This window comes from Podarcis muralis, chromosome 6 (genome assembly GCF_964188315.1).
Source record: "Podarcis muralis chromosome 6, rPodMur119.hap1.1, whole genome shotgun sequence".
NCBI lineage: Eukaryota > Metazoa > Chordata > Lepidosauria > Squamata > Lacertidae > Podarcis > Podarcis muralis.
Window position 1 is genome coordinate 29,491,853 of NC_135660.1, and position 12,059 is coordinate 29,503,911.

The 12,059-nt window shown below is 43.7% G+C and overlaps 1 protein-coding gene across 3 annotated transcripts in view; it reads right to left on the reverse strand.

The window, feature by feature from the left end:
* Positions 1 to 12,059, reverse strand: part of NYAP2 (neuronal tyrosine-phosphorylated phosphoinositide-3-kinase adaptor 2) — a 138,738-nt gene that overhangs the window by 62,507 nt on the left and 64,172 nt on the right. For all 3 annotated transcript variants that reach the window (XM_077929928.1, XM_077929929.1, XM_028731108.2), the window contains exon 3: positions 995 to 1,296. In XM_077929928.1, the coding sequence (XP_077786054.1) occupies positions 995 to 1,296 (302 nt within the window). The remainder of the gene's footprint in view (positions 1 to 994; positions 1,297 to 12,059) is intronic.

Below are 12,059 nucleotides of genomic sequence, written 5' to 3' on the forward strand. Positions count from 1 at the left end.
CCAGTGGCCAACCTTCTAAATTTCCTGCTCGGCTGCATTGCAAGGCAGGATAGCCCACCAAAACAAAAGTTATACTGCTGAATCATGGGCAGCCAATAAGTGGAGCCTGCTCCGCCGACTATGAATAATAATAATAATAATAATAATAATAATAATAATAATAATAATACTTTATTTTTATTATTTATACCCCGTTCATCTGGCTGGGTTTCCCCAGCCACACTGGGCGGCTCCCAACAGAATATTAAAAACACAATAAAACATCATCAAACATTAAAAACTTCCCTAAACAGGGCTGCCTTCAGATGTCTTCTAAAAGTCAAATAGTTGTTTATTTCCTTGACATCTGATGGGAGGGCGTTCCACAGGGCGGGCGCCAGTACTGAGAAAGCCCTCTGCCTGGTTCCCTGTAGCTTCACTTCTCACAGGGAGGGAACCGCCAGAAGGCCCTCAGAGCTGGACCTCAGTGTCTGGGCTGAACGATGGGGGTGGAGATGCTCCTTCAGGTGCACTGGGTATTTATACAATATTTTAGAGTTTCAAGTCTTACTATAATGCTATTTACAGCACATCTTCTATCAAGATACCCCGGAGGCCATTTGGAACGGAGTTTGGTGTTAGCAAAGCGATGTAAGCATAAGCCATTTACACAATTAGAAAACAGAAGTAATATTTCAATTTATTTATTCTGTGTGTTTATTTTAGGATAGTTCTTAATCACTGTCAATAAAGTCAATGAGTACTGAACTAAGTGCAAACTTGGATTTGCATTTAGAAACTTGCTTTACATTCAGAAATTTAAACTTTAATGTTCAGTTATAACAGGAGAATTTAGCTTTGGCTGGGAATGGATGAGGAACACAAACACTTGCATTTTGGTGATGGAAACTGAAGAATACCCAAGTGCAGAACCTCTTAGAAGTTTGAGGAATACACTATTAACAAGTGACTATTTAATAGTACCTTCAAAAGTAAACAGAAGCTAAGCATTTACCTTCAGTTCGGTCTGGTAGCTTTCCACCCTTACTTGTTGTTCCAGCATTTACAGTTTCAGAGGATGTGCTTAGTTTGGTATTGGGATCTCGTTTCGGTTTCGGTGGGGGTTGTTTGCGGGAGCAGCTACTGCTTTCATCATCGGTACCTCCAACAGAATGAAGCGACTGGGATCTCACGGAAAAGCCACTCGAACAAGGATGAGGCAGTCTGTCCTGAGGGGCGGGCATTGTCATAAATCCCATGCGGAAATGCTTGCCAATGTAGCTTCCTTCATTTCCTCTCACCACTTCACCACCTAAGCTGTAAGGAAAGTAAAACACACATGCATATATATGAAGCTGATAAAGCTATTTGAATGCCTAACAAAATAATAATAATGATAATTCTCCTGTTAAGCAATTTACCCCTGAATTACAGAAAATGCTTTTAACTTATTTGACCCTATAACACACACACACACACACACACACACACACACACACACACACACACTGCAACTAGTTATACTTTAGTTAAAATACAAAGTTCTTACACATGGCATAGATTCAGATTTACTTTGTTATTGCCACTGCGCCCATGCACCCACCCAGCCTAAACACCCATGAAATAGATTTTCCAGCTTTACTCACAATAAAAATTTGCTCTCACCACACCAATTTGTTTTATTGATAAGAAATACATTGGAATACATTGGGTTTATAATGTAGAACCCCACTAATTGATGATATGATCATGGACATTCAGAAATCATAAAACAATGCAGCTACATAAGAACATGGATCATTCCCAAAAGATAATATTGATTGTGCTTGAATTTTGCTGCCACCCTTGCCAGTGTCTCCTGCCACACCAGTGTGCGCCACACCATTTGAGAACCACTGAATTCTAGATGATTCTAGATGCATCTGGATCCAGGGCCGTCTTACCCATAGGCGCTAGGAGTGTGGGGCACCCGGGTGCTGGGCTCTCAGGGGCGCCAGGCCAAGAGTCCAGGGCCTGAGAGTTGAGTCCAGAGAAGAGCCCATCTGTCAGTCAGAGTGCTGCAGCGGGCTCTTCTGCTGCGGGCAGCTCTGTGCCGTGAATTTGGGGGTGACGCAGCCAGCGAGATGCTGAGGCGGCTGGCCAGCTCTGCCCTCCTGCATGCCTGGGACTGGGCAACCTGGGGGGGTGGGGTTGCCAGGTGGATCTTTGCACCCTGGCACTGCATGTGTTTAAGACAGCCCTGTTTGGATCCCACACTTTCTGATGAGGTTATCCTGCCTTTCCCTCCCTAAACATGCCCCAGACAAATTAAGAAGGAAGTAGTGATTGTGATCTTGCTATAATGCCCACCCACAACATTATCAGGAAAGCGCTGGGACTGCTTAAATCTGTTTTCAAATGGACATTGTGGTGTAATGCAGAATCAATCTGCAATGAGCTTTTATTTTCGGAATGAGACCAGTTTCTCAGAAGTGCTTTTTCAGGGGCGAGCAAAATAATCATTAGATCTTGACTGTATGTACAAGTACAGTGGTACCTCTGGTTACATACGCTTCAGGTTACAAATGCTTCAGGTTACACACTCTGCTGACCCAGAAATAGTGCTTCAGGTTAAGAACTTCAGGATAAGAACAGAAATCGGGCTCCTGCGGCGCGGCTGCAGGAGGCCCCATTAGCTAAAGTGGTGCATGCACACAGCATTTTATTTTCAAATTGATGGAGGCTGCGTACAGTGGTACCTCAGGTTAAGTACTTAATTCATTCCGGAAGTCCGTACTTAACCTGAAACTGTTCTTAACCTGAATCACCACTTTAGCTAATGGGGCCTCCTGCTGCCACTGCGCCACCGCTGCACTATTTCTGTTCTCATCCTGAAGCAAAGTTCTTAACCTGAAGCACTATTTCTGGGTTAGCGGAGTCTGTAACCTGAAGTTTATGTAACCTGAGGTACCACTGTGTATATATCTATATATCTATATATCTATATATCTATATATCTATAGATATAGATATATATAGCAGCTCACTAAATTTTTACTGCTTCTATTTTTATCTGGCATCTAGTAAATCCCACACTATTACCTACAGATTATCACCAAAAGTCAAACACGAGCCCCCCAAAGTTCCCTGTGCTTTGCTTTTTTGTCGCAGCCTTCGTTTTGCCCTGCCCAGTGATGTAAAGAGTTCATCTAATCTTCCCGACTGTAAATAGCAGGGCTGACTAGCCGAAGCCTGCTTTGTAGCAAGAGGAGGAAAGTGAGATTTATGTGGCACTTTCCTGTAAAGGAAAATGAAGACAGCGAGTAGAAATGATTGCGTAGATGATCTCATTCCATTACCTTTGACAGAAAGGGGACTGTGCTCTTACTGTTCAGATGATAAGCTCGAGCTCGTTTCAAAATTATATTATACGAGTTGCCAAAAAAAAAAAAAGTGGCGTGGCTTATTAATATATATGGAAATGCATATTTGGATTATTCCCCTGAGAGCTTTTCATTTGGGCTTGGTCAGGTTCAAACTGCTTTTATGACAAGGAAAAACGATCGGCTGAAGTACAGCATGGGAAAGGTTACTTTAAAAAGGGGAGGTGGGGAAAAACATTTGTCAGGAAAGAAAAGTAAGAGGACAGTTTTCAGACCACTTACCCCAGAGTAATCTTACTGAAGGTTACTATTGAACACATGCTTTGAGGTGTTGCATTCTCATATCTTCATGATGATAAGCATTATGGTTTGATGAATTAGCCCATGGGTAGGCAAACTAAGGCCCGGGGGCTGGATCTGGCCCAATCGCCTTCTCAATCGGGCCCGCAGATGGTCTGGGAATCAGCGTGTTTTTACATGAGTAGAATGTGTCCTTTTATTTAAAATGCATCTCTGGGTTATTTGTGGGGCATAGGAATTCATTCTTCCCCCCACAAAAAAATATAGTCCGGGACCCCACAAGGTCTGAGGGACAGTGGACCAGCCCCCTGCTGAAAAAGTTTGCTGACCCCTGATTAGGGTGATATTCAACATTAGTAATAATCAGAGTAGACCTAGTGAAGCTGATGTGCTTAGACTGAGTAAACTCTGCAAATGACTAACGCTGGATTCCAACCTATGTTTGGCGTTGCTGGAATTCTGCCATCCTAAATAACTTATTGGATTGAAATACCCATGCTACAAAGTTATTCAACCATGGATCCCCAGATGGTCTCTCAGCGTCACTCACCTCACAGAGTGTTTGTTGTGGGGGAGGAAGGGAAAGGAGAATGTTAGCCACTTTGAGACTCCTTAAAAAGGTAAAGGGACCCCTGACCATTAGGTCCGGTCGTGACTGACTCTGGGGTTGTGGCGCTCATCTCGCTTTATTGGCTGAGGGAGCAGGCGTACAGCTTCTGGGTCACGTGGCCAGCATGACTAAGCCACTTCTGGTGAACCAGAGAAGCGCACAGAAATGCTGTTTACCTTCTCGCTGGTTATCTACTTGTACTTTGACGTGCTTTCGAACTGCTAGGTTGGCAGGAGCAGGGACCGAGCAACGGGAGCTCACCCCGTCGCGGGGATTCGAAGCGCTGACCTTCTGATCGGCAAGTCCTAGGCTCTGTGGTTTAACCCACAGTGTCACCCGTGTCCTTTGAGACTCCTTAGGGTAGTGATAAAGCGGGGTATCAAATCCAAACTCTTCTTCTATAACTCCTGGCATCCATGACTATTGACAGCTGGCTGGAAGTTGTAGTCCAACACCATCTGGGGACCCCAGGTGGTCTATTGGTTTTGGCTGGCCCTGATATCAGAACCATATAGCTGAGAGTGGTCCCCCTAGCAACAAGAAACTTTTCACATCTGACCTACGAAGCCTTAAGCGGCTTAGGACCGAAATATCTCATGGTTGCCACTTCCCACACGACCCAACCTGGATCCTACATTCATCATCCGAGGTTCTTCTCTGTGTGACCCTTCTGAGGGAGGTGCAGAGTGGGACAACACAAGAATGGGACTTTTCAGTGGTGGCTCCTTGGTTATGGGACAGGAAAGCACGACCGATGCCATCAGTATTCCATTTGCCAGGCAAAAACATTTCTTTTCTGCCAGGCCTTTGGAGGGTTTTGATATTCATGGCCTTCTTTAGTGCCTTTCATAAATATGCTTTTTATATTTAAATATGAATGTATTTTCAGTTTTAAATCTGTTTCAGTGTTATGTTGGCTTTCAGTTATGCACTACCTGTCAGTTACTTTTTTTGCAGGGGGAAAGTGACTTGTAAGTGCAATTTTTGTTGTTGTTGTTGTTTCTGTTGTTTAAAAACTGATACTACCAGGGGACTCATACCAACTCCAGGTACATTAGCAGGACAAAGCTCAGTTTAAGCGGAGTGTGTATGTGGGGGGGGGGGGGAGAGGCTAAATCAAAATGCCAATCACCTCAATGCCATATTCTGTCACACACCATAATACCCAGACTAACACACACACCACCACACCACTTAACAATATATCTAAATACTGTTTGCGATTGAGGAGGGTACTTTGTGAATTTTCCCTTTTCTCTTCTTTGAGCCCAAGAGTTTCATTATTTTATTCTCCCTTTTTCTGTATTATGGCATTGCTAAATTTTGACAGAAACCTCATTAGGCAGCTGTAAACCGAACGTGATACGATTATGCAATTTTCACCCTTTAGAAATTTTAAGATGTCTTGGAAATTTCCTTTCTTTAAATGTTAAAGAACTGATGCAGGATATGAAACTACCATGACACCAGAATGTTACAGACCCAATTTGTTTTCTAAACTGACCACCAGTTTCTACCTTCTACACTGCCCCAGAGCTTTTTCTTATTAATTCAGATCTATAATATGATGGTTTCTTGCCTCAGGCTTTACCATTATTCTGTGTTTCATGTCCTTTTGTCTAAAATTTATTTTCTCCTTCTGTGAACCCATGCCTGATATTTAAGTGCCACATACATTTCATTAGAGACACCAATTTCCTATCTAGCTAGTGGATACCTTCTGGATATTTTGATCCATGATCCATCATGTGCAGAAGCATATTTCATTGTTGCGCAGGAACTAATTCATTCATACTTACATGCTTCTTGATCCTTCAAGTTGCTTTACACTTCAAAGTAGAGCTGCACAATTTTTGACTGGTTTTTAACAAGATCTTTTAAAGGCATGGAATGACTCCTGCAAGTCGCTCCAGTTCCTGCACAGATGTGCTAATACGCTGGCTGAATAATGCATGCAGGAGTGTGTTGTGGTTCATTTTATGTTCCAAAAAGTTAGAAAAATGGGTGAATTGGATGTTGGCGAGTTGTGAACGTAACTCAAGCTGGTGCATTCACCATGTTAAAAATCTACTACAAAGATTGATGCAATATAATTTCAGGGTGTAAATAAATAAATAAATAAATAAATAAATGTCTCAGTGAATTGCAGCCATATTTCATCCTCAATGGCTCAATTGTGAATTGACATTGGGAGCCACTCACCCATTCGGAGGCAGAAAGTTACTGCCTTCAAATTTTCTATACTGTACTGTTAACAACCTTTATTGCAAGATGTTGCAACCAGAGGTGCTGGTTGTAGAAGATGGAAGGAGCCTCAGCTTGCCCAATATTTTTGGGCAGGGGGCAGCACATCCCAATATTTAGGCGGCCACACCACCACCACTACCAGGTGCCCACTGCACATCCCAGTTGCACAGCTAGTCCCTCGGGTGCCTGGTGTGGGGGCATGTCCTACAGCTGGGGGCAACGTGAGCTGCCCATGGGGGCATGGTGAACTGCCCATGGGGGCGGGACAAGCCTCTCCGATGCTTGGAGCCTCTCTGCTGCCTCCTCTTCAGCTGTCGGGTGGCTGAGGGAGAGGCAGTAGGCAGACACAAGTCTCATGCTGCCATTTCGGGCAGCGTGGGACCTCCACGGGTGCCTAAGCCACCATGTCACTCCTAAAAAGTTCCGTGAGCCCTTAGAAAACAACAACTCATTTTGCCACCCCCTCGCAGTGATGACACCCGGGGTGGACCGCAACCCCTCACCCCCTTCCTCTGCCACTGGCGCATCCCAGTCTCTGCCCAGCATCCCAGAGGCCAGGCAATGACTGGGACAAACACGGGAGATCTTTGCTTCACTTCTTCCAGCAGCAGCCTGGCAGCCTAGGAGCCGGGCTGTGGCTGGGTCAAGGGAAGCAAAGATTGCCCACACTCATCCTAGCCTCCACCCAGGAGCCTAGGACCTGGGCGGCAGCAGGGATGAGCAAGCCCGGAGATCACCCTCTGCATGTCCCACATGACATATCACATGGCCATGCCCTCTCAATGGGGGGGGGGGCAAGTTGGCACCCCTGGTTGCAACTATGTGAGGTGTCTCAGCTATGGTTAGCTCTTTATAGCTATGGTGAAAGCTGGGTTGTGAAAACAGATGTGAACTGAGCCCACATAAACACAAAGAATTTGGCCACCCGAAGATGCTTAATCATAAAAATCATATGTTCAACTTTGGAGACAGAGTGAGAGCTATGGTAAACCTCTGAATGTTTGTTTTGGGACTCAAGTAAACATTGGCAGGTTTCAACAGTAACTCATATTGTATTTGGACAAATGATAAGATTTGCCCTGAACACACTGTTATATTGTTATTTGTTGTAGTTTGAGAAATAAATCAGCACTTTAAAATAAAATAGTTCAAAGGAAGAAGAGAAGAAGAAGAGTTTGGATTTGATATCCCGCCTTTCACTCCCCTTCAGGAGTCTCAAAGCGGCTAACAATCTCCTTTCCCTTCCTCCCCCACAACAAACACTCTGTAATAATAATAATAATAATAATTTATTATTTATACCCCGCCCATCTGGCTGGGTTTCCCCAGCCACTCTGGGCGGCTTCCAAAAGAATATTAAATATCTGTGAGGTGAGTGGGGCTGAGAGACTTCAAAGAAGTGTGACTAGCCCAAGGTCACCCAGCAGCTGCATGTGGAGGAGCAGAGATGCGAACCCAGTTCACCAGATTACCAGTCTACCGCTCTTAACCACTACACCACACTGGCTCTCTAAACAATATTATCTAGCCCATCAGTGCTCCACAACATTCTGTTGCTGGAATATTGCCAACAAATGCTACTCAAATTCAACCTGTTATCAAACCATCCCTGAAAGAAGTTGCTACTTTCTTGCTGGGTCATGGCACTCTTTAGGAGCTTCTTCCTAAAGTTCATGCTGGCAATCTTATATCCGGATGGTTAAAATTTTACTGTTCCATGCTCACAATGGAGACTATTAAATTCACAATTCACAATGGAGACTATTAAAAAGATAAGTTATCCAGCATATAAAAAGATGCCTTGCTTAAGAAGAATCAGCACAGATTCTGCAGACATACATTAAGAGTTCTTTGAGAGAGTAAATAAACATGTCAATAAGCCAGCAGACATTCCATACTTGAGGGTTGTTATTTTTTTAAAAAAAGATAGGTCCTCACCAGAGATTCCCAAGTAAATTTAGCAGTCCTAGAATAAGAGGACAGGTCCTCTTACAGATCAGTAACTGGTTAAAGAACAGGAAATGGAGAGTAGGGATAACTGGACAGTTCAACTTCTTGTGGTGGGACTATGGAAATTAATGGCTTAAGTTGTGTTCATTAATTTTAGCAAATATGATGAATACTGGGTACAACCCCCTGATCTTTGCCCTATCTGTTCTTGTCTTGTCTTCTAAAATGTATCATATTTATATCTCTCTCCTCCACGCTTCTCAACTTGCATCATCTGTTTGGCATAAACATAGTGCAGTAGAAGAGGTTCTCATCTGTGCTGAGCAGAGTGGGACTAATACTCTCCAGATCTTGGAAATGATTTTCTTGACAGTGGATCCTAGAATGGCCTTTGCTTCAGCACCACCGCAGTGACTTGCGTTCACTTTAAAACAAGTGGGCTCCTAATCATTAAAAGTGGAGATGCCTATAACTATATGCCTATAGAAGCAAGCGAAGGTTCCTTGCAAATAGTCATTTTAAAAAAATCATTTAATTTTGCTTACCTAATGCACAAAGCACAGGGACGTGGGTGGCGCTGTGGGCTAAACCACAGAGGCTAGGGCTTGCCATTCAGAAGGTCGGCAGTTCAAATCCCCCTGACAGGGTGAGCTCCCATTGCTCAGTCCCTGCTCCTGCCAACCTAGCAGTTCGAAAGCACGTCAAAGTGCAAGTAGATAAATAGGTACTGCTCCGGCAGGAAGGTAAACGGTGTTTCCATGCGCTGCTCTGGTTCACCAGAAACAACTTAGTCATGCTGGCCACATGACCCGGAAGCTGTACGCCGGCTCCCTCGGCCAATAAAGCGAGATCAGCACCGCAACCCCAGAGTCAGCCACGACTGGACCTAATGGTCAGGGGTCCCTTTACCTTTAATGCACAAAACATTTTCTAGCAAAAGAAAGAAAATAAGCAGCAGGTTGTTGTTTTTCTCTACACCAAATAACACATTCACACTTCAGAAAATGCAGGGCACAATCCACTAGAAAGTTCTCCTGCGCAAGCCCCATTGACAGCAGTACAAGGAAAGGGAAACTGTTGGTGGATTGGGTCCTGTTTATTCATTGTAGAATTTTTTTTATTTTTTTTTTTTGCCTCTTGTGGCTGCTTATGCCATCTAATTACCACATCCCCTCCCTACTTGTGTCTAATTTTCTGAGATAAAGGACTAGGGTGCCTTTGAAATTTCTGCTTCCCCTAAGAATAAATAGAATAAATTATAGAGTTTGTTTGTGTGTCGTGTGTGTGTGTGTGTGTGTGTGTGTGTGTGAGAGAGAGAGAGAGAGAGAGAGAGAGAGAGAGACTCTTTTCTTTATTTCTGAAAAGTGCTTTCAAGATTAGCATAAATTGGATTTGTAAATCGTAACTTGCCTAAAAATTGAAGCTGCACTATTTTTATCCACTCAAACAAGATTTCCACAGTCCATGAAGAAGTCTAATAAAGGAAGGGGGAAGAAGAAAATAAAGATGCCCTACATTCTGACAGCTGCACATAAGCCACTACTGTAAAATATAACTGTTGTAAATTGGCCCAGATCTTTCATCAGGCAAACACAAGCAATGGGATAGGTCTCTGCTTCCAGAGACATACAATACTGTTCAGTTCAGCATCTATGAATAGGTGTTGGGGTGGTGGTGATTTTGTCTCAGCCTCACTTTTCCCCACAGCAGCGTGATTAAACCCTGTCAATCCTGCTCCTGTGCTTACTGAAATGTGATGAAAAGAAACACTTTTCCCCTCATCCAATCCTTAAAGGAATGGAGTTGAAGGCAGAGGTGGTGGCTGAGATTGTGATGGACTTTGGTTTCCTGTGACCTAGCCAATGACACAGCATCGCCAGATCTTTGTAAAGTGCCATGTCTCTCCCTGGGCAGCCCAGACTCTTTCAGAATTGACAGCTAGTTGCCCAGATAGTTGTGGGAGCGGGGAAGAAAGATTATTTTGGCCTTTCTTCTTCTGATTGACTTTGGGGGGCTTGCATTTGCTTACCCATCACTGTTGGGTCAATGGAGACTTGTTTATATATATATTGGTTTATCTTAAAAAGCATCTTAAAAAGTAGAGACATCACCTTATAGGTCCGTATAGTAAAAGCTATGGTTTTCCCAGTAGTGATGTATGAAAGTGAGAGCTGGACCATAAAGAAGGCTGATCGCCGAAGAATTGATGCTTTTGAATTATGGTGCTGGAGGAGACTCTTGAGAGTCCCATGGACTGCAAGAAGATCAAACCTATCCATTCTTAAGGAAATAAGCCCTGAGCGCTCACTGGAAGGACAGATCGTGAAGCTGAGGCTCCAGTACTTTGGCCACCTCATGAGAAGAGAAGACTCCCTGGAAAAGACCCTGATGTTGGGAAAGATGGAGGGCACAAGGAGAAGGGGACGACAGAGGACGAGATGGTTGGACAGTGTTCTTGAAGATACGAACATGAGTCTGACCAAACTGCGGGAGGCAGTGGAAGACAGGAGTGCCTGGCGTGCTCTGGTCCATGGGGTCACAAAGAGTCAGACACGACTAAACGACTAAACAACAACATTATGCTTTTACTGTAATTTTACCAGTGTTAGGTGCTCTAAGCCAGGGTGGGTGGGGTATAAATTATTATTAGTAGTAGTATTAGAATTATTAGACAGTCCAGTTCACCATAGAAAACCTCCTGCACAAGGGACCATCTGAACCCTGGCTGCAATAGCTCCCAAGAAATCTCATCACCCACCCTTCCTAGTTTCAAAGGAAAACGCTGAACCTGGGATGGCTGCCTTTTACAGCCAAATATTGAGCAGCCTCAACTGAACAGGTTGTCCCAGGGCACACAGTTATTGATTCCATAATGCAGCCTCTCATACATGCCCAATTTAGACTCCAAAGAAAGCCTAGAGGATGTTCTTTGCAGCCAAACATGGTGCGCTTTGTCAGGGGACCCAATTCTCTGTTTGGTAAATGGAACACAAATGTATAGCCATCATTTTCCCCTGAGAGGAAACTCCCTCTCCCTCTTTTATGAACCATGCAAGCACATTTTGCTGCACTGTTTAACACACACACCAATCTGCCTAGTGTACAGTTTAATTTAAGCCCCAAATAAAGTCTGCAGGACTCCAGCTAAGTGCCTTAACATCACATCCACTCATCCAGCTCTTGAAGTTTAGAAACAGGAAATAGATTGCACTCCCTAATATCTCTGGACTGCTAAGCACTAGACTTGGCAATGCTGAAAATAATTATTCATTTCACCTTCTTCTTCTTTTTGCTCCAGAAGAAAACAAACTGCTTTTGTTCTCACACCCAGTGGGATACTAAGAATCTATCATATAACACTGCCAACACATGCAGTCCCAACATACCACAATATTTCATATGCACTACCCAGTCTTTTTCATTTCTACAAAATCAATGCATTTGAAAGCTGGTCATATATTACACAGGCACGTATATTCACAATTACACATAATGCAAAGCACCAGGAAATCACTCTTAAGGCTTTGAAACCGTAGCAACTAATGTTCGCCACCTTCATTCCCTCCCTCCCTCTCTCTGTGACTGGTTTCAATATGATAAAACAAGTGCGT